The sequence below is a fragment of the Phocoena sinus genome, chromosome 1, assembly GCF_008692025.1.
Source record: "Phocoena sinus isolate mPhoSin1 chromosome 1, mPhoSin1.pri, whole genome shotgun sequence".
Lineage (NCBI taxonomy): Eukaryota > Metazoa > Chordata > Mammalia > Artiodactyla > Phocoenidae > Phocoena > Phocoena sinus.
This window is the reverse complement of record NC_045763.1, coordinates 131,195,380-131,217,891: the sequence shown is the minus strand read 5'-3', so window position 1 is coordinate 131,217,891 and position 22,512 is coordinate 131,195,380. Positions and strand designations below refer to the sequence as shown.

Sequence of the window (22,512 nt, the reverse complement as noted above, 5' to 3'; positions counted from 1 at the left end):
GCTGCAACTAAGAAGCCCTCCTGCCACAACTAAGGAGCAGGTGAGCCGCAACTAAGGAGCCCTAGAGCTGCAACTAAGGACTCTACCTGCTGCAACTAAAAGGAGCCCACGTGCCACAACTAAGGAGCCCACGAGGCACAACTAAGGAGCCTGCCTGCTGCAACTAAGACCCAGTGCAACTAAATAAATAAATATTAGCAAACCAAATTCAACAGTACATTAAAAAAACATACACCATGATCAAGTAGGATTTATTCCAAGGATGCAAGGGTGGTTTAACACCTGCAAATCAATCAACGTGATGTGTAACATTAACAGAATAAAGGCTGAAGGTCAATGGAATGCCAAATTGATGACTAGGGACAAAAAAAGGAGTGAGTAAAGGAAAATGAGAAGAATCAGAGAGGGAGATAAAAAAATAAGAAGCCAAAGGAGAATGTAAGAAGGAGAGAAGGAGAAGAAGAGGGAGGGGGAGGGGAGGGAGAGGGAAAGGAGGAGGAGGAGGAAGAGGAGAAGCTCTATGTGTAATAGTAGCACCTGCATGCACTGTAGTACTTACTAAGTTATAGGCATCAACCATATATTAACTCATTAAACTCTAACAACAATCCTATGTGATAGGTATTACTAATATCCCCATTTTAAAGATGGGTAAACTGTTAAGTTCCCTAAGATCACTGGATAAACTGTCAGAGATGGGATTTGACCTCAGGAGGAAGAGGGGGAGGAGGAGAAAAGGAAGTGCTATGTCATGCTGCTTTGATAACTGGTGAGAGATCAAGTTAGATAAAAATGGAAAGATGTCTACTAGATTTCATTAGTGACGATCAAAAACGCTTCAACAGAATGATAAGGAAACACACCATAGTGGAGAGGGTTGAAAAGCCAAAAACATCAAAGATAAATACTCAAGAAGTTTCACGTAATACATAAAGCCGCTCCAAGCTAAGGCTCATTCTTCTAAAATTTAGCCAGGATCAGCTGACTTCCTTAAAAAAACTAGATGTTTCTAAACAAAAGAACATAACATTGGAGTCTTCAAAACTGTCTGAGGAGTTTCATTTGTTTACAACGAAACAAATTATCATTAATAATTACTTTTTAAGCTGCTTTGTTTTAAAACTTGCTTTCAGGGTCCATAAAAGTGCATATTTAGAAATTTTGTTTTTTCAAGAGTATGGTTGCTAACAGAAAGCAATTTTGTAATATGCATCAAAAATTAAAATGTGATTATAGTTTGACCTAGCAATTACATTCCTAGGAATTTATCCTAAAGATATTATTAGATAAATATGCAAAGATAGACGTCTAAGGATGTTTGTTACAGTTTTGTTTAACGGGAAACTCTGGAAACAACTTTAATGTCCATAAAAATTAAATATAAAATGGTTAAATAAATTATGATACATCAGAAAAATAAGCAGCCATTTAAAAGGCTAAGCAAGTTCTATGTGTAATAATAGCACCTGGGTGCACTGTAGTGCTTACTAAGTTACAGGCACCAACTGTATATTAACTCATTAAACCTGAACAACAATCTTATAGGATAGGTATTACTAACCTCCCCATTTTAAAGATGGAGAAACTGTAATTTACCTAAGATCACCAGATAAATTGTGTGAGATGGGATTTAAACTCAACCAGTCTGGCTCCAGCATCCATGCTTTTAACCACTACATGTGTGTAGTGACAAGGAAAGATATGCATAATATATTATTAAATGAAAAACAGTCTTGTTCAACAGCATTTTTTTAAAGAAAATAAATATGTTCATCCTTTCACATTGTTCTTCTAGATTTACCCACTACCTCCCCATCTTCTTATCTATAACCCTCAAAGCCATATTAAAACATATTTGTTTATACATACATTTATGTGTATATGTAGGTAGGTAATACATGCTTACATATTCAATAGACTAAAGCATGGGAGAAAGATTTTATACCCAATTTTTATTATGGTTACCTCTGGGGTAGGGTTATGAATGGACTTTTCTTTTTTTCTACTGGAGTATAGCTGATTTACAATGTTGCGTTAGTTTCAGGTGTACAGCAAAGTGAATCAGTTGTACATATACATATATCTACTCTTTTTTTTAGATTCCTTTCCCTTATAGGTTATTACAGAATATTGAGTAGAGTTCCCTGTGCTATACGGTAGGTCTACATTAGTTATCTATTTTATATATAGTAGTGTGTGTATGTCAATCCCAGCACATGTAAGACACAAAATGAGCTTGGGGGTGGGGGAGAGAAAAACATTCTGTCATTTACTTCTTAATCATTGTTGGAAAGCAAAGAGCCTATTCTGATTGGAAATTTTCTCTGCCAACATGAAGTGGCTAAGATTAATTCTGACTGATCATCTCCAATCTATTATAATGTACTATGCTATGACTACTGAATGTTTCATATAATAAGTGAATTAGATTTTTAGGAATATATCCAACCTACCTAGTGGACACTGCCAACATCCTAAATGATTTAATGATGCTACCTACTAGAGCAAATCATTCTTTTAGCTCAATAGCTTTCCAGCTGCCTGGTAGACTGTTTCTAACCCAAAAGGAAGTAGCTGCCATTCAGAAAGTAGGTGTCTATAAACCATACTGAGCAACAGAGACATTTACCTATGTTTATGCTGTTTAAAATGATAAATTCAGCTTTGCCTTTTCTAAGCCAAAAGATTTTAGGCCATCTGGGGCCTTGGCTCCCTCAATAATCAACTGAGGGAGAGAATTAGATCATCTTCTCTAACACAGCTCATGATTCTCCTACAAATAACACATTTGATGTGTGCTAATGAGATAACCTACGTTAACATTTAGCACACAGTAAGTGCTCAAGTAATGTTATTTCCCTTTCTGATTCCCCTCATCACAAGAAATACAGAGAAATCTAAAGTCCCTCTGCAGCTATACTGAAAATTAGTTAGGCTGGGTTCATAAGCATTTTGAACTATCCCTAATTGTGTTATTCTGATATAAACAAGTTTATATTCTTTTATCTGATAGATTAGAAGCTAAAAGTTAGTCACTGTCAAATGTGTTTGGAGTATTCTTTTTCTAGGTGGGGCAATCAGATCAATTAAGTACACTTCAGTGCAGCCTATATATGTACTGTCTCTATGTGAGGTCAGCTCCAGGATTCAAACAAGGAAGAGAGATAAATATAAACCTATAGTAATGGGAAAGCTCTCCTTTTTATTTTCTCTAACTAGACATTCTCCAAGATGATATTAGATGAGTATCCATGCATTGCTAGAGAAGATACAAAAGCCTTTCTGCTCAGTGGCCAGAGAATGTCCCCTGCACAGGCCATGTCTGGGTTAACATGGCCATAAATAAATGAAAACAATACAATCAAGCACCCAAAACCTGTCAGCCAGGGGGATAATATACCAGATGAATAAATTATTAGGCTGACATGGAGTACAGGTCTGATATCCATAGGCAAAGTAAGCACGGGCTAAGAGCACTAGTAAAGGAAGGTCATTAAAAATGAGAAAAGGCATCTTGGGAAAGATGTAGTATCTGAAACAAAAAATTAGACATGATAGGAAAAATCAAAACCTTGTTGGACTTCCTTATACTCACTTTATGGTTTAATATTGTTTTTAGTCTTAATTATGTAATACTTTCACTGCTTAGGCAGTCTAAAAGTCTTATTCCAGCCCTCTGCAGAAAGCATCTTTTGGATTTGATTTGTTTTAATGACAAGAAAAAAAAATGAGGTGGAGATCCATGATTTCATTGAAAGATATATGCAAAGACGCTTGTTACTTTATTGAAAATATTTAAAATATTTTCCTTAACTTCTAAAGTAACTTTGTCATATGAACTCTTCATATCTAAACTCAAAATGATTTAATGAAAAGTTTGAAGTACAGTTTATGAACTTCATAAAAAACAAATGCTTAACAGAATAAGAGATGAGGCGCAGCAGCCCACATCTTGAGTTGCATAGGGCCTATATTATGTGATGCCTTTGTTTTGAATCAAGGTATTTAATGGTTAAGTATGGAACCTCTCCTAAAATATCAGGAGCTTCTCTGAAGATTCAGATTATTATCTTTTGGGAAATCTGGAAGAATTATAGGGAATCTAGTAACAAATTCTGAATTACTTCGTCAATATAATAGTAATCACAATAATGACAGCCACCATTTATTAGGCGATACAATTTTCCAGACATTATGTTAAGAGGATTTTATGTATCGTATCATTTAGCAATCCTATAAATTAGTTTTCATTATTATCTCAAAATTCAGGGTCTGAGTAATTTGCCCAAAGTCATACACTAGAGCTGATATTAGAACCAAATCTGTCTGAGTCCGGTGTCTGCAGTTTTAACCATTACATTTTACTGGGAAAAGGGTGAGCTTGCATCTTTTTATAAGCAAGGCAATTATCACCTTCAATAACAGAACTTCATCTTTAACTGAAGGACAAAAACCAACCAGGTTATTTTCATCAACTCTGCAGCAAATGTCTTGCTGTTTCCACACTTTTAAAGCTGCACTGATATGTTGATATAAAATCCAACAAGGTAATTATAATTGAATTCTAACATGTCTTATAAATTTCTAGCTATCAGAGAAAGAACTGCAAATTGAAATGTAGCAGTTTCTTTTTTAGTCAGTGTATTACAGAAGCATTCTAATAATTCAATTATATGTTTAGGCACCTTTAGGGATGTTATTATGATAAGTATTTTAAGAAGAAAGCTGGCATTATTTTGACAGAAAACAGGTTTTTTTCTCATATCATACAATTTGAATGAATGGAAATATTTTTACCTTACTGGAAAAAGTGCTGTGATAGCAAGATTAAATGGATTATAAGAAAACCAAACTTGAAATAAACAACAACAAAAAAGGATGGGGGAAGGAGAGAGGATCAGAGTTCCTCAGAGAAGTCGTTTTTTTTTCTTTTTTTCAAGAATCTAGAATGAGGCAAGGGCTGTAAATTGAATGATGCCCAGTTCCAAGGGCAGAGAGGTAAGACAGTTTGGTAACTTAAACATAAAAACAGACTTACCTTTAGGAGAGCCAAGGCTACATGAAAGATTATGTTCAAACCCTGAAATAGAAAAAGAGAGTCAAAATCAATACTGTCACATCTATCACTACTTTATTAAGTATTTTCCCAAGACTTCTGTATATCATTAATAAAATCTGTTTTCACTTTCACATACAATAATAATTAAACATGAGATTTCTAAAGGTATTTTTTCTTCTATGAGAGGCTTATTATAAATTTTAGGTGCTATCTAATTAATGCTCATATAAATTTACTGTTTTTACAACAAATTGGCTCAGGGCTTGCAAAAGTCAAGTTCCTTGATCAAAATGGCAGTGACACCGAAGTCTAAAATTATGAAATTTGTTAAGTCTTATCTGTGTGATGTGGTTAAACTGCCAGTGGTGAACAAAACAAAACAAAGAAAAATAGTGTTGCTGATAACTGGGACAGATTGTAAGCATCACACTGGATTTCCCCTACTGTTCTTATTGCGTTGTTTGTTTTAGTGCTTGCTTTCAAGTAGTATGTGTACAGCTAGAGGTGGTAATTAGGGGCTATTTGCTAGACTCCCTTGTCCCTTTTTTCCTGAAAACCAGAGCAATACTTCTTCATGAATAAAGAAATTAAATAGTTTGTTAAGAAGCCCATACTGGGGCTGAATTTTGACTCTGAGTTCAGCCCAATGACTCTGAAGAAATGTTGAGATATTAAAGTCAAGAGACAGGAATCTTAAATGCTCAAGATGACAGAGTCAGAAACAAATTTGCCACAGAATACGCAGTTTCCTTGTCATGCAAGTCATCATACATGAGAAGAAAGACCTTTCAAATTTGAGCTGACATCTCCCATAAGTCCAGGGTCTATTTGATGTGCCCTCTTCAGCTTGGTCACAAATATAATCTACCTACCTTCTGGATATAGAGCTGTACCAGATGTGTTATGCAAAGAACCTTTAATAAACCATCCTTTTACTGTCTCCAAAATCAGAAGCAAGAATTAGGACTAGGTAATTGATGCCGAAAACTCGGTTTCTGTGCACCAGTGCCGAATTGAATCTCGGAGACAGAGTTTTCGGTGAAGTAGAAAACAATAGTTTTTTTGCTTTGCCAGGCAAAGGGGGACGCAGCGGGCTTCTGTCCTGAAAAACGGTGTGTCCCAACTGGGAGGATTTGGTGAGTTTTACAGCAACAGTTCAAGGGTGGGGTTGCTGATAAGATTAGGGTGTGTGAAAGGCCTACACTCCTTTAATCTGGTCTCAGGTAATCTCTTGATGGGCTTCTCTGGTTTCTTTAATCTGGCCTCAGGTGGCCTTCTCTGGTGCTCCTCCCTTGTCTCTGAATCCTCTCCCTTCTCTGATTAGCAACTGTTGGAATCTGCCTTTGGGGACTCAGGAAGGTCACGGAGGCTGGAGTCTGTTCCCTGCAAATAAGGAACATGGGACGCAGAAAGGTTTCCGTGCCCGGGAGCCCCAGAGGGTCCTGCTCAGTTTCATAATTAGAGTGCATTCCTGTTATAATATGCTAAACTTTCATATTCAACTACCAAACATATGACATAATAGTAAGAAGGGATGAATGATAAACACAAAACCTTTGGTTGAAGGTTTTGGGTGTACTCAGTTAATCCTGTAAGAAGCAGAAAGCAGCAGGAAGTATAATCAGGCCAGGAGACAAAATCAGATTGACAGACTGCATCACCACTCCAAGCAAGGATTCTACACTGGCTTTGATCACAATTAGAGAAAAAAAGGAGACCACGATCACAATCACAAGAACATGGGTGACAGTTAAGCAGAATTTGCTTTCCTCATCTAAATTTGGGTCCTCACCCGCTAGCTGCTGCCCACTTGTAGGCCCTGCTACACACATCCTCCAGCCCCACGTCACAGCGGCTAGGCATAGTGAATCCTCACAACCTGAGTGCTGATCAAGCCGCGTCAGGACTAAATCCACAGTGTCTCTGGCTCTTGTTTTTCTAGTCACTGCTGGCAATGTAAACATCTCTTGTCTCTTGTTCTCTAATCCTCAAAATGCTCTGGTCCTGGGGCTTTCCTGGTGGCGCAGTGGTTGTGAGTCCGCCTGCCGATGCAGGGGACATGGGTTCGTGCCCTGGTCCGGGAAGATCCCACATGCCGCGGAGCGGCTGGGCCCGTGAGCCATGGCCGCTGAGCCTGCGCATCCAGAGCCTGTGCTCCACAAGGGGAGAGGCCACAGCAGTGAGAGGCCTGCGTACTGCAAAAAAAAAAAAAAAATGCTCTGGTCTTTTCTCCTAAACCAGTCTCCTACTCTTCCCTCTCCTTCCCAAACCCCTGCAGGGTATTCCACTCCATGTACAACCAACTCTGCTATGTTCTCGACCTCCCTGCCAAACATTTCCCCTGCCTGCTTGCTTTCACAGGAAGAGTGAAATCTCAGTGATCCACAGAACAACCTGTATTATGATTCCCATTTTTCAGCATATGAACTTGACTAGCCTAAGGTTATATACACATTTAGTAGTAGCAGGCTAGGATCATTTGCCAAGCCTCCTAATGTGTAGTTTAAGGGCATTTTCACCACACAGTGTTGGCGTAATGTACTTAATAAGGGCTTATATGATGACCAAATGAATGAACTATACTAGCTATCCCCAAATTTTCTGGGATTTATTCTTTTCCATATGGACCTAACTAGACCAATTTGTAGAATCACCATCAAATGACAGTAAGAAACCTTGTTTTTCAATGATCTCAAAGTCAAACTATTGGACAACTGAGCTATGGAAAACACAAACAAGAACTTGGAGAAAAAAAAAAAATCTTTAGATAGCCAAAATAGCTCTCAGTAATACCAGGAAAAAAATTTATTCAATTTTAATTTCATTTACACTTAGAATTAGTTTGGTAATACGATTTTATAGTTTACAGATATCAGAAGTAGCAAAGTAAAAGCCAAAGTATGTGGTAGATAGGGTTAGGGACAGAGCCTGTTGAGACAGTTGCCAGAATCAAAATATTAGATCTGATAGAAACAGAAGATAAACTTTAAAAAAAATGTGTAGCTGTCCGGGCTCATTTAGTGGAGCCAATAGCCCTTCAATAGTTAACATTAGTTCACTGTGATAATCTCAGCAATGTTAACGAACGCTTACATTATATTTGAAACATCATGCTTAAGGGATCATAGTCCGTGTTTTAAATAAAAAGTAGATTTTCTTTAAGTTTGGGAAGCTAATGAGGTAACTTTCAGTTATCAGAAAATTTTATATATGTAAACTCTTTAAATAAGTTCATAATAATAAAGTATTATTGCACCTGCTTACATGAAACCCTAGATATTATCCACAAAAATGAAGAAAAGTAAAGACTTCATAAGCCTTCAACTGAAGTAGAATAGTGTGGCCAGACTGTGCAAACGAAGGTATTTTTTAGACCTCTAAGTTGTTGGAAATCAGGAAAAACTTGCTATTCTACCCAGTGCTTTACTTCACTACAAAATGTATCCTGATTTCCTAAGAAGAGAATAAAAAAGGCAACTTTAGTCAGATATTTAAAAATATCTATTTTTTTCTTTTAAATAAGACTTATTCCCATTTAGGGATACAATGAGAGGTATCACTAAATTACAGTAACCTTCCTCAGGCCAACATTTGGGCACTACAAATAGGTTGCTTTTTTTTTTTTTTTTTTTTAAATAAATTTACTTATTTATTTATATATTTATTTATGGCTGCATTGGGTCTTCGTTGCTACGCGTGGGATTTCTCTAGTTGCAGCGAGCTGGGGCTACTCTTTGTTGCGGTGCACAGGCTTCTCATTGCGATGGCTTCCCTTGTTGCAGAGCAGGGGCTCTAGGCGCATGGGCTTCAGTAGCTGCAGCCTGCAGGCTCACTGGTTGTGGCTCACAGGCTCTAAGGTGCAGGTTCAGTAGCTGTGGCGCACGGGCTTAGCTGCTCCACAGCATGTGGGATCTTCCCAGACCAGGGCTCGAACCCCTGTCCCCTGCACTGGCAGGCGGATTCTTAACCACTGTGCCATCAGGGAAGTTCCAATAGGTTGTTTTTAAGATGACAATGTCAATGCAAGCTTTGGTCCTCGGCCTGCTAGCCAACAATGAAGTAAATTAAAAGCGAACCACCTTTCACTCTCCCAAGCCACCATATGAACTAAATCCCCCATTATTTTATTGTCCACCTACTTTTACATGGTCCAACTTTTGCCTAATTGAGCTGAGATATGTTTTTAAAAGAAAAAAATTGTTATATATTTTCAAGATGCTTCCCCCTTCAGGAATATGTAATTTGTAGCAATTTGATTGTTACTGAGGGGTAAATAAGTGTTCCTAATAGGATTGAAAGGGTTAAAGCATTTGCAGAATTATTAAGAGAAAAAACAACAAGTAAATACATTGTTACGGCTACTTATTTATAGTGCAAAGTCTAACTCCAAGTGCAAGATAATAAATGAGTCAACATCCACTGAATATTTTCTATGTGCCAAGATCTAAATTAATTACACCAAAAATATGTCCTTACTTAATCCCACGACAACCTGAAATTCCATTTTACCCACAAGAAAATTAAGATTTAGAGAAGTCAAATTAAATTTCCCAAGGTCACACAGCTATTAAGTGGATTTAAACTTACACAGTATAACTCTAGAACTCATATTCTTAACCGCTAAGTTAGAGAAGATGGCTCAAGGAATAAATGAATGAATGAATGAATGAATCACTTAGTTGGGTATTATTTAATGCGGCCTCTAATTCCTAAAGGATTAAAGTGATTCTTCCCATTTAAAGGCAAGTGCATTTTGAGAGCAGGGAGGAGAAAGATAACAAATAGGTGACTTCTACCAAAACCAAATTTTATTATTTGTCTCCATATTGAAAACAGACAAAAATTAGCTGACTGTCTGCAGGATGTGAAGCAATAGAAACTCAGCTTGCCGTGAAAAGAAAGGGTCACCACCTTCCTCCAGTGACAACAGACTGAGATCAGCCTTGTGTGTGTGAAGGAGTAGTTCCTTAACTGATTGCGAAGCTGCTGTTTCAAAATTCAGTCACAGCCTGGCAAAACCTTCACTTTGAAGAACACCTACAAGTAATTGCCCCAAATTAAATAATTGCTCCAAAGTGCAGATCATCGTGTTCCTGGGTAGGCCAACAACTGAGCACCCACAATCTTGCATAAAGGAAGGCTGACAGCAGAGCACTCACTGAAACAAAGACACTGAACATTCTGGCTCTGATGAGCAGGCAATCGTGGGCTCACAGGGGGCTGACAGATTGCGTGAGAAGCTGTCAATAACTGCACTGACAGCACTGAGAACAAATGCTGAAAAGGTAGTGTCAAAAAGTGCCAGAAGTGCTTCAGCACCTGGGTCCTTAGGGATCAAAATAAAAGGGAAATAAGTACTATGTGGAAATGGAAATCCAAACAACAAGGCAGTGAATAATTATCAAACCAGGTAAATGGAGCAGGCTCGCAGGCAAATACAACTAAAGCTAGAGGAAATAGGTGCTGCCCTTTCTGGCCCATCCAACAATGGGACACGTCACCCGAGGAAGGGGCAATGAATAAATGAGACAGCATATAAAAAGCATATCAGGGCTTCCCTGGTGGCGCAGTGGTTGCGAGTCCGCCTGCCGATGCAGGGGACGCGGGTTCGTGCCCCGGTCGGGGAGGATCCCACATGCCGCGGAGCGGCTGGGCCCGTGAGCCATGGCCGCTGAGCCTGCGCGTCCGGAGCCTGTGCTCCGCAACGGGAGAGGCCACAGCAGTGAGAGGCCCGCGTACAGCATAAAAAAAAAAAAAAAAAAAAAAAGCATATCAAATGAATCGAGCACTTGCTAAGTATTCAGTAAATGCTAGTGATTATTATTAGGTTCACATATTTATTGTCTGCCACATCTTACATTTTCTATGTATATTTTTTCACTAATTCTCTCAGTAACTCTATGGCGTATGTGTTACTGCCACCATTTTAGAAATGAGGAAACTGAGGTTAGGAGACATCACACTGTTAGTAAATGGTAAAGATAAGACTAGAATTTATGTATGTCTGACCCCCCAAAAAACAAAACCATGCCTTCTTTCACTGATTCCACCTCTACTGCAAAGTCAGGCAGATTTTGGTGAGATATCTGTTATGAATTAAAGACAGTCATAATTCTTGGACACTTCTCCCATTTAGAGGTGGGGTCTTGATCCTCTCCTCTTGAATCTGGGAAGACTGTGCTACTGCTCTGACCAAGCGAATATGGTAGAAGTGAAGCTATGCCAGTACTCTGGGCCCAGGTCTCATGAGAGACTGACAGCTTCCACGTCCTATCTCATGGAGCGCTTGCTCTTGGAAGCCAGCCACTATGTAAGAAGTGCAATTACACTTAGACTCCCATGCTCTAAGAGGCCAAAAAAAGAAGAAGGGACCTGCAGGACAAGATGCCATGCACAGAAGGAGAGGCAAGGATCACCCAGATGCCAGATATGTGTGTGAAGATGTCATCTTGAAAGTGAATCCTCCAGCCTCAGGTGCCCCAGCAGATGCCATGTAGATCAGAGATGAAGCACATTAGCTAAATTCTTCTCAAATTCCTGACTTATGAAATTGTCAACAAAATAAATGGCTATTTAAAATTTTTAAACCCCTTTCATTTTGAAATAATTTCTGGTTTAGAAAAAATTTGCAAAAATAGGACCAAGAGTTTCTGCATACCCTTCACCTGGCTTTATCAGATGTTAACATCTTACATAACCACAGTATAACTATCAAAACCAAGAAAATAATATTCAAATTTTGTCAAATGTCCCACGAATGTCTTTTTTCTGGTCCAGGATCCAATAGTTGTCATGTCTCCTTAGTCTTTCATCTGGGACGGTATTCAGTCTTTGTCTTCCACAAACTTGACACTTTTTTAAAGAGTACTGGCCAGTTATTCTGTAGAATGTCCCCCAATTTGATTTTTCTGATGTTTCCTTATGATTAAACTTAGATTATGTATTCTTGGCACATATACCACAGAAGCAATATTGTGTCAGCACATCACATCAGGAGGCTACATAATATCACTATGTCTTGCTCTAAGATCATTGATTTAAAGCCACTCAAGTTTGATGTAGTTTGTTATGCACATCAGGTAACCTGAGAAGAAACCCTTCAGCTTCTCTTTGTTAAATTTCTTACTTCTGTGATCTATAAAGTAATGCATTTTTTTTCCATAGAAAAAAGAGAGTGACAGATAATTACCATGCAAATATAAAGAAGTAAATACTGGCTGCTCTTAAATATAGTTCCTATAACAAGAATGCTGTAAATGTCAGCCAAAATGTATTTTACTTTATTCTGTTTCTCGTATTGTAAGCACTTTACAAGTTCAGTTTTTTAGGATGACTAAATGATGGACTTTGATGGAGTAATAAGTAAAATGATGTGATGTTTTGGCTTTTGGTTTGTTTCTGGATTTCCACTAGAGGTCAGGATTGTAGCACTGAAAACCAAGAAGGAGCTTTTAAAAAAAAGATTTCAGGGACTTTCACAGCAGCCTTGAATACAAATTCACTGTAAGTCCTAATGTTTCAAAACCCTCAGGGATAAGTTCTCCCTTATGTCTACTACTAATTCACTAATATATTATAAAATCTAACAAAACTTGGATGATTCCCACCCTTCCTTTCCCCCAGTTATATTATATATTGTCCATTTTTGTTATAGAATCATTTGTTAATTTTTCATAAGCAGAGTGGTGAAGAAGAGTTCAAGAATGGAGAGGGATGAAAAGTGAATGTAACATGAATGCATCTGTCTGGTTGTGGGTGATTATCTTTGCTTGACTTGGGTTTGTTTTTTGAGTGAAGTACTGAAAACAGGTATATCTATAAAGTCTGAGTCCTTAATTATGAGTGACTCTGGGAAGAATTCTTAGAGGTTAGTGTCATCTGAATTAAATAAACCTTTCAGAAGCAAGGCATATAAAATAAGAGAAAAAAATTAAATTATAGCTTTTGACAAGTATTCATGAAATCTGTGTACCAGGCATTCTGAGAACTGCTTAGCATATACAAGCACTTGTACGTTTATAAGGATGGGTAAATCATCCCTCTACCAAGGGACGTCCAGACTAGGATAGGAGATAAAAATGTAAACAGACAACATATCACCCCTGGGTAAAAAGGAGAGGTGTAACCTGGAAAGCACTTTGTAGTTCCTATAAAGATGTCCTACTGGCAATGAACACTGGCAATCACCTTTCTGCTCTCCTCAAATCCCCTCAAGTCATGATGTGCCTTGGATTATGCTGTCTTCTAGCTACAGTTATCAGTCAGTGATCCCAGGTTGCAGGGATGTTTTTTTTTGTTTTTTGGGGTTTTTTTTTGGGGGGGGGGGTTGCAGAACGCGGGCCTCTCACTGTTGTGGCCTCTCCCATTGCGGAGCACAGGCTCCGGATGCACAGGCTCAGCGGCCATGGCTCGTGGGCCCAGCCGCTCTGCGGCATGAGGGATCTTCCCAGACCGGGGCACAAACCCGTGTCCCCTGCATTGGCAGGCGGACTCTCAACCACTGTGCCACCAAGGAAGCCCCTGCAGGGGTGTTTTTGATTCCTTTCACCAATTCCTAACTACCAGCTGATCTTGATTCTCTCCTTCTTCCAATCTCCTGCTAGAGTTTCCCTTGACCCAACTCACCCAGAAGCCAGAAGGTATAGGAACTCTGTTAAGAGTTCTTGTACCTACACCCCCGCCTTTTTTTTTTTAAATAAAAAAATGAGAGATGAGAGAGATGTAGATGTATGAGAGATGTGGAAGCTGAAACAAGTTGCTGAAGGTTCATTAATTCACCCAAGATCACACACAGATGTTTGAAGCTGGGATTCAAGACAGGCAGTCTGTCTCCAGAGACAGTGTTTGAAATGACCATGGTACACTATACATTTTCCTCAAATTTGAAGCTATTAATTTAAAGTCAGAATAAGATTATTTTAAAGGTTAGCTGAATTAACAATGTAGATATTTTAATACTGCATCTTCAGACTAAACATGGCTCCAGAAGACCATTAGCTAAGAGGTACGTGAGAGTGTATCAATTTATCATTACAAGGTATATATTAATATATCAACTTGAGTGGCATTAAATATATGCTTGTGAGACAACAGAAAATACATATTGGCCTCTGCCCGGGTTGTTGGCACAGAGCTCCAGAAAACCTTGTTATTTCCAAAGTGATAAGAACACTCGGAGCATCTCTGTTCGAATATTTCGTCTTTGACACTAGTTCCTGACACAGAGCTCTAGGAAGCTTTGTAATTTCCTGGGTGACAGGAGTGTCTTTTGTTCTAGTGAAGCAAGAACTGTGGGTGGATTCCTGGATGGCTCCTGGATGAGGGCTGGTCTCTGAAAGATCAAGCCATGATTAGAAGCTTGGAATTTCCAGACCTGGCCCACACTCTCTTGAGAAGGGAGAAGGGTTGAAAATGAAGTTAATGATCAACCAAGCCTGTGTTATGAAGCCTCCATAAAAATCCCAATAGTATGGGATTTGGAGAGCTCCTAGGTTGGCGAACACATCCACACGGGGAGAGTAATGTACCCCAAACTCCGCGGGGACAAAAGCTCCTGTGCTTGGGACACTCCCAGACCTTGTCTTATGTATCTCTTCATCTGGCTATTCATCTGTATCCTTTATCATATCCTTTAATAAACTGGGAAAGGTAAGTAAATGTTTCCCTGAGCTCTATGAGCCCCTCTAGCTAATTAACTGAACTTGGGGAAGGGGTCATGAGAACCTCTGATTTGTAGCCAAAATGGACAGAATTGTGGGTAACCTGGGGACCTATTACTTGCAACTGGCATCTGAAGTAGGGTGGGAGCACGGTGCTGTGGGACTGAGCCTTTAACCTGTGGGATCTGACACTATATCCAGGTAGATAGTGTTGGAATTGAGTTAAATTGTAGGGCACCCAGCTGGTGTTGCAGAGAACTGCTTGGTGTGGGGAAAAACATCCACACATTTGGAGACTAAAAGCGTCAGAAGTGAAGTGTTCTGTGTGAGTGTGCCAGGAGTATGAGAGCAAAGGAGACACACAGAGAAGAAACATAGGAGATAACACTGAACTGAGATTTTCCCCTACAGCAGGAGGGAAAAGCAGGTTTTTTTCCTTTACGGTGCTAATCCAGGGAATCCCAACTGGAAGATTTAGACCTACCGGTAAACTATAAGGTCTTCCTTGATAACTCTCTCAGTAGGCTGCTACCGTGTCATGTACCATCATGCACGATGTCAAGAGGGAACGGCACTCTCCCCCCTGCTGCTTGTAGGGATTTCACTGGTGGTACCCACTCCCCCCAAATCCCATCCTCCTTAGTCATCTCACAGCTATGGGGAAATGAAAAATAGGTTCTTCTCAAGGAATTCCCCCATATTAGACCATGCCCTGAACCTCTGGACCTTACTGTATGGTGTTTTTCTCTACCTGGAACATTCTTCCCTCTTCTCTTAGTTACTGTTCCCCTTGTCTAGGTCTGGGATTAGACACTAATTCCTCTGGGAGGCTTTTTGGCTTTTCATTGCTGGGTTAGGTACTCCTCAGTAGTGATCTTTAAAAGCACCTATGTTCTCCATATCACAGCATTCATTCTACTGCTGTGTAACTACTCATTTACCGGTCTCTATCTCTCTGTAAGTTACATGAGGGCAGAACCCTGCCTGTGTCTTTACTGGTATATTTCCATCCCTTGGGACACTACCTGGAACAGAGTAGGTGCTCAGAATTAGTTGAATGAATTGATGAAATGAATAGGGTTGTTAGGATCAAGGAAAAAAACCTTGAATGAGAATTAAAATTCATGAAATGTTCTTCAGACTAATTTGTTTCCACAATTTCTTGATATTAACTACATACTTGTTTTTTTTTTGGTTGTTGAGCCTTCTTTTCAGGTTATTTGGAAAGATAAACATGTTATGCTCAGTTCCTTTTTAAATATAAAAATTGAGCTCCTGGAGAGTAACACTAAAATACATACATGTTATCTTTCATCTTTTTCTGTCCCAGAAGGTTCATTACTTCTTTCCAAATCTGAAAACTAGGTTATAGTGCATCAGGAAAAAAACCCCAATTACACATTAATCACGGTCTTCAGAGATAAAAAGGAACTGATATTTTAAGTACTCTCAAAGCAGAATCATACCAAAAAACAAAACTCAAGAATTTTCAGTCAAATATACAGTTGAGAGGATTTAAAAGCCTCAAGAAATTGTATGTAGGGGCTTCCCTGGTGGCACAGTGGTTAAGAAGCCACCTGCCAATGCAGGGGACACGGGTTCGAGCCCTGGTCTGGGAAGATCCCACATGCCGCAGAGCAACTAAGCCCGTGCACCACAACTACTGAGCCTGCGCTCTAGAGCCCGTGGGCCACATCTACTCAGCCCACGTGCCACAACTACTGAAGCCCACATGCCTAGAGCCTGTGCTCCGCAACAAGAGAAGCCACTGCAACGAGAAGCCCACGCACTGCAACGAAGAGTAGCCCGTGCTCGCCGCAACTAGAGAAAGCCCGTGCGCAGAAACAAAGACATAACACGGCCAAAACTAAAAATAAATAAATAAAATTTTAAAAAAGTAACAGCTGTTAACGTTAAAAAAAAAAGAAATTGTATGTAATTTTGCTTGGCTGATGAATCCAGTGAATGGCTGCACCTAGACTAACACACCAGGGAAGGTCCTGCATAGTTAATTCTTACCCCTCCATGGCTGAAGTCCTGAGGTTTGTGTCATGGTGGGAAACCATTAGTGAGTGTATTCATCTTTGGAGACCCCTTCTCTTTCTCTGTCCTCACTCAATATATGGGTAAATGCTGGTGAAGCTTAAACACTAGGGACAGTAGACGTAGAAGAGATACAGGAGGAAAGACTGAAAAAGAGTCTGAAAACTTAAACCAGGTAAACAACTCCATTGTTGCCCACCATGTCTCTGTCAGGGTATAAGAAGAATATTACTAATTACAGGAATTTACAAAATTTAAAAAATCTCCAGATGGTGCAGCTCCATCTTTCTCTCCACTGCCTGGCCCCTACCACCCAGAGCCACTAGCAGCCTGGTCTGAATAAAAATGCAGTGCAAACTTTAAAAATCAGAATGATATACCCTGGGGATAACCAAGGAGCCCAAATTTCTTTCTGCCTCTGAGATAGATGTAGCTTCTTTCTGCCAACAACCACACAGGGCTTAGTACCAAACTGAACACACCACTTTACAGAAGCCATTCCATGGTAAACCCTAATTGCTACCATCTCATATAGGCTTTACTGAAAAGTACTTCTGAGTACACTGTCTCATTCAACTGTAACAATATCTGTTCATAGACAAGCTGATAGTAATACCTCCATTTTACAAAGGAAGCTCAAATATGCTAGTTGATTTCTTTTAATTCACAGAATTAGAACTGGAATGGCAAGCTTCCTGACTCTAATCCAGTTCTTTGTCATTAGATGAGTGGTTCTCAGTCCAGGCTTTTTATTAGAATCACCTGGGATGCTTTTATAACACACAAATGCAGGAGTTCCACCTCAGATCAAAGAAATAAAAAATCTTGAGGGTAGAGCTTGGCCACTTGTATTTTTAAGAATTTTCCAAGAGCCTCTAATTTGAATTCAGACTGAGAGCAGAGCATTGCAAGACAACTGCTCATTAGAATCACCTCATTAGAAATCAGGGAGCTTTCCTAACACCCCAAGGTCTAATTTTATTGATCTGGGTGGGGCCAGGTGATTATAATATGCAGCCAGTGTGGGAATCACCACACGATGCCTCTAACAAGCACATCTTAAAACTCAAAGTCTGCTTTTGGCTATTTCATAATATTTTAAATGTTTCTAAAGGTCACATGTGGAACGTTCTTAAAGTCAAACATCGAAATTAAATGTCACTAAAAATACTGTGAGTTGCATTATAGCATTATTTAATTAAAAGGTAGGGAATCTAGCTGAAGATGATGATGATAGAAACAGAAGCAACTGGATTTCCCTGGGGGCACAGTGGTTAAGAATCCACCTGCCAACGCAGGAGACAGGGGTTCAAGCCCTGGTCCGGGAAGATCCCACATGCCGTGGAACAACTAAGCCTGTGCGCCACAACTACTGAGCCTGCTCTCTAGAGCCTGCAAGCCACAACTACTAAGCCTGCGCACCTAGAGCCCATGCTCCGCAACAAGAGAAGCCACCACAATAAGTCCCCGCACCGCAACCAAGAGTAGCCCTCGCTCGCCGCAACTAGAGAAAAGCCCGCACGCAGCAACGAATAAACTCAGTCCAAAATAAAAATTAATTAATTTTGAAAAAAGAAATAGAATATATCTTAAACAATCCCACATGCCGCGGAGCGGCTGGGCCTGTGAGCCATGGCCACTGAGCCTGCGCGTCCGGAGCCTGTGCTCCGCAACGGGAGAGGCCCGCGTACCGCAAAAGAAAAAAAGATAGTTGATGCTTCCTACAGCGAGTAAATCAATATATCAGATTTTATTTGAATTATGCAAAAAATCTCATCAAGTACTTAAAATATCAAGGTAAATTATATTTTACGCATTTAAAAATGAATATATGACAAATTCTAAAAAAGCATACTATATTCTCTATAAAATATGAACATAACTCTAACATAAATCAAAACTAAAATATAATATATAGAAAACATAATGTATAGAAAACTCACAACCTCTAGCATGGATGAATTTTATAATGGAAAATATCTGACCTTTTATTTCAATGAGTACAGCAAAAAAAGAGAGATATGATGCATATCTGAGAAAATGACTAATAAAAACATAAATGCTGGGATCCACTGCAGGCTAGTCTATATACCCCACCAGTAGAAAAAAAAAATAAGTGGTCCCTTTGAATGTTGTTGAAAACAGGTTACTTGTGTCCAATTTCACAAATGTCTTCAGTGATTTATGTCCATGTATATATGTGTACATATTTATATACAGGTGGTATTATTCTGTTTTAATAGGAAACTATACAATTGGCTATTTTATTTTAATTAATTAATTTTAATATCTTTATTGGAGTATAATTGCTTTACAATGTTGTGTTAGTTATACAATTGGCTATTTTTAAATCTACAGGAAATACGATGAAATGAGTTAAGCTTAATAAAAATGCAAACAGGAAAATTTGAAAGTGATAAAATTTGGCAGATTAATGGTGAGAAAAGAACAGCATATAATGAACAACTAAGCAAAAAAAAAGTCAATTTAGCAGGTCAATTTTATGAAACTGGTAATAGAAAAAATTTCAGAGAAAACAACCTATCAATATTATTTTCTTTAAAAATTCCAGTGAAAATGAGAACTTCTCTGGCGGTCAAGTGGTTGAGACTCTGCACTTCCAATGCAGGAGGCACGGGTTTGATGCCTGGTTGGGGAACTAAGATCCCGCGTGCCGAGCAGCACGGCCAAAAAGAAAAAAAAACCCAATGAAAATCAACATTTGCTCATCAATTACAAATGTGCCCCAAATTTTAACATAAATACATATTACCTGCTTGACCAGAAACCACATTCCTTACTAGAAGAGACAATATACATGTTTTGAAATTAATAATTTTTTACTGCAACCTGAAAACTTAATTTTGAAACTAAAAATGTTTACAATACAGAAATGACACATTTTAAAAGGTAACAAAATATTCTGATGAGCAATTGATTTTCCTTGAATACAAAAACAGTTATAAGTTGGCAAAGGTCCTATTTCTATAGCTCTATGATGTTCCTAGTCAAGCATTTTTGCACAGCAATCTTAATAATTTAGAGTATAATTTTCCCTTTTCCACCTATCCATTCATACATCATGGATATGTAAAATCTACAACCTCTGACCCGTGAGCTATAATGATTATCCACTTTTTTAGAAAGCAAAAGGTAAATGAGCTTCCAGTATATTTTCAATTAAGTACTATGATTTATGCAGCAAATCTTTTATTTTATTTTATTTTTTGCGGTACACAGGCCTCTCACTGTTGTGGCCTCTCCCGTTGCGGAGCACAGGCTCCGGACGCACAGGCCCAGTGGCCATGGCTCACGGGCCCAGCCGCTCCGCGGCATGTGGGATCTTCCCGGACCGGGGCACTAACCTGTGTCCCCTGCATTGGCAGGCAGACTCTCAACCACTGCGCCACCAGGGAAGCCCGCAAATCATTGTTAGTAATTAGCTATCATGGAGTAAAACAGCGAGTACTTCAGGTACCATAAGTATAGTCATTTGATTGCTCTAGGATATAATTCAGGTCATTCACAATTATGCTAAGCTATAAAATGGATGGGGAGAGCTTGTTCCTTTATTAAGAGCTGACCAAAAGAAACGTATCTATCTAAAGGAGGCACATAATTGAATCACTTATACTGGAAGTTCTTTTCCAAGAAATCCTGGCCTCAAATCAAGGAACTATACTAGAAATCACAGATCTGCCTGCCATAGTGAGGAGATGTCTCCATTTAAGAAAAGATAGACGAATTAGTTCAGTTAATTTGGTCTGAGATCTACTAAATGACAAAACAAACAAGCTAAAAGTGAGAGCTATAACAAATCAAAGAGACCTAATTAATAAAGGACACTGTAGCAACAGAAATATAGTAGTTGCTGCAAAAATTCTATAATTATAGGGAAAAATTCCAGAAGCCCTGTGAAATTCATTCCCATTTAAACATAGTAAATTAAGCCTCCTAGTAAACAATCTGGAAATTCACTGTAGAAATTCATTAATGCTGTAAACCGAAAGTTTCAGAGCAGGAGTTAAAAGATCTGTATCATAATTCCATTTCTGCCACCAACTGGCTTAGGTAAGTGTCTTAACCTCTCTGTGAGTTAAGATTCTTAAATAATAAAATGCGGAACACTGGTTAAAAATAATAAAGGGGGGTTTGTTGAAAGTTCACTTCCTGAATCCCACCCTGTAAGATTCTGATTCTTAGTGCATTGATTCTTAGAGGTTTTAGCACATGGCCTCAGTCTCAAAGAAGAGTAAGGATTTCTACAAGCCAGTATTTAAGAGGCTGAGTATCAAGATAGGTTTGATTCTAGCTCATCTCATCTTGTGCCTCATTTATAATAGATGACATCTGACCTTCTCCTAAGACTAAGTTTTCATCTCCTTATTGAATTCTGGTTCTGAACTGTTACCTTTGTATAAGTTGCTGTCTTGAGAACTTGCTCAATTCTCCAGGCGTTTTTAGGACAGGGACCTTATTTTACTGTTACTAGTCCCCTCTTTGGAAATGAGGTCCTGCTTCCAAATCCTACCCATTTGGGTAGGGAGCTTTAGTGGACCTACCTTCCATTCTGAATACTACCCTTTTCTGGGGTCCTTATAGTCATGCTTGGTGTTCCTGCTAAGAGCTATTCTTTCTTTCAATATACTAACACTTACCAACATCTGTAGTAGGAACTCTAAAGATAAATAAACCACAGTCCTTCCCTTGAACATTACATGCTCTAGTAAAGGCATGAAATGATTCCCCATCAGGCTGCCCACTACAGTTTCCTTTGCAGGATTCTCCATACTTTCTTGTCTAATGTTGGGTGCCACAGCTTCAGTCTTTGATCCTCCTTTATTGACACTCACTCCCTAGGTGACCCCATCAAGTCCTCTTTAAATACATACTATATACTGATGACTCCAAAATCAGCATCTTTAGCCTCACTATCTCCTTTGAATTCAGACTCATTTATCCAGCTACCTCAAGATCTCTGTTTGTAAGGCCATATAGGAATAGGATATGTCTCAATCTGAACTTTGTTTTTCCCACAAACCTGTTCTTCCGCCAACCTTTGCCACCTCAGTTAACATGCAACTGCATTCTTCTAGCTGTTCATGCAAAAAACTCTAGAATTTTCCCCTATTTCTCTCACAACCCACAATCAATCCATCAGCAAATCTTGTAGAATCTACATTCAAAATATATCCAAAATTCAACTATTTCTTATCAACTATTTCTTATCATCTCTCCCACCCTAGCCCAAGACACCATCCCCTCATGACCTGGATTAATGCAATAGCCTTCTGGTATCCCTACTACCTCTTGGCCCTCCACAATCTATTGTCAAAACAGCAACCAGAGTGACCCTTTTATTTTTTTAATTTTTTTAAAAATTTTATTTTTATTTTTTATATAGAAGGTTCTTATCAGTTATCCATTTTATACATATTAGTGTATATATGTCAATCCCAATCTCCCAATTCATCCCACCACCACCACCCACCCCCGCCACTTTCCCCCCTTGGTGTCCATACGTTTGTTCTCTACATCTGTGTCTCTATTTCTGCCTTGCAAACCAGTTCATCTGTATCATTTTTCTAGGTTCCACATATATGCATTAATATACGATATTTGTTTTTCTCTTTCTGACCAAAGTGACCCTTTGAAAAGAGACATTAGATCAAATCATTTCTCTGCTCAAAATCCTGCTTTTTTTAAAAACTTAGATAGCTTCATTAATTCAGAAGCTTGGACTGACTGATC

The 22,512-nt window shown here is 38.9% G+C and overlaps 1 protein-coding gene across 8 annotated transcripts in view; it reads right to left on the bottom strand.

Annotated features, from left to right (window-relative positions):
* RABGAP1L (RAB GTPase activating protein 1 like) overlaps positions 1–22,512 on the bottom strand; it is a 705,589-nt gene that overhangs the window by 190,899 nt on the left and 492,178 nt on the right. For all 8 annotated transcript variants that reach the window (XR_004351208.1, XR_004351209.1, XR_004351206.1 and 5 more), the window contains one exon: positions 5,039–5,080. Coding sequence is in view for 4 of the 8 variants with exons in the window: in XM_032641784.1 (XP_032497675.1) it covers positions 5,039–5,080 (42 nt within the window). In the remaining 4 variants the exon portion in view is untranslated. The remainder of the gene's footprint in view (positions 1–5,038; positions 5,081–22,512) is intronic.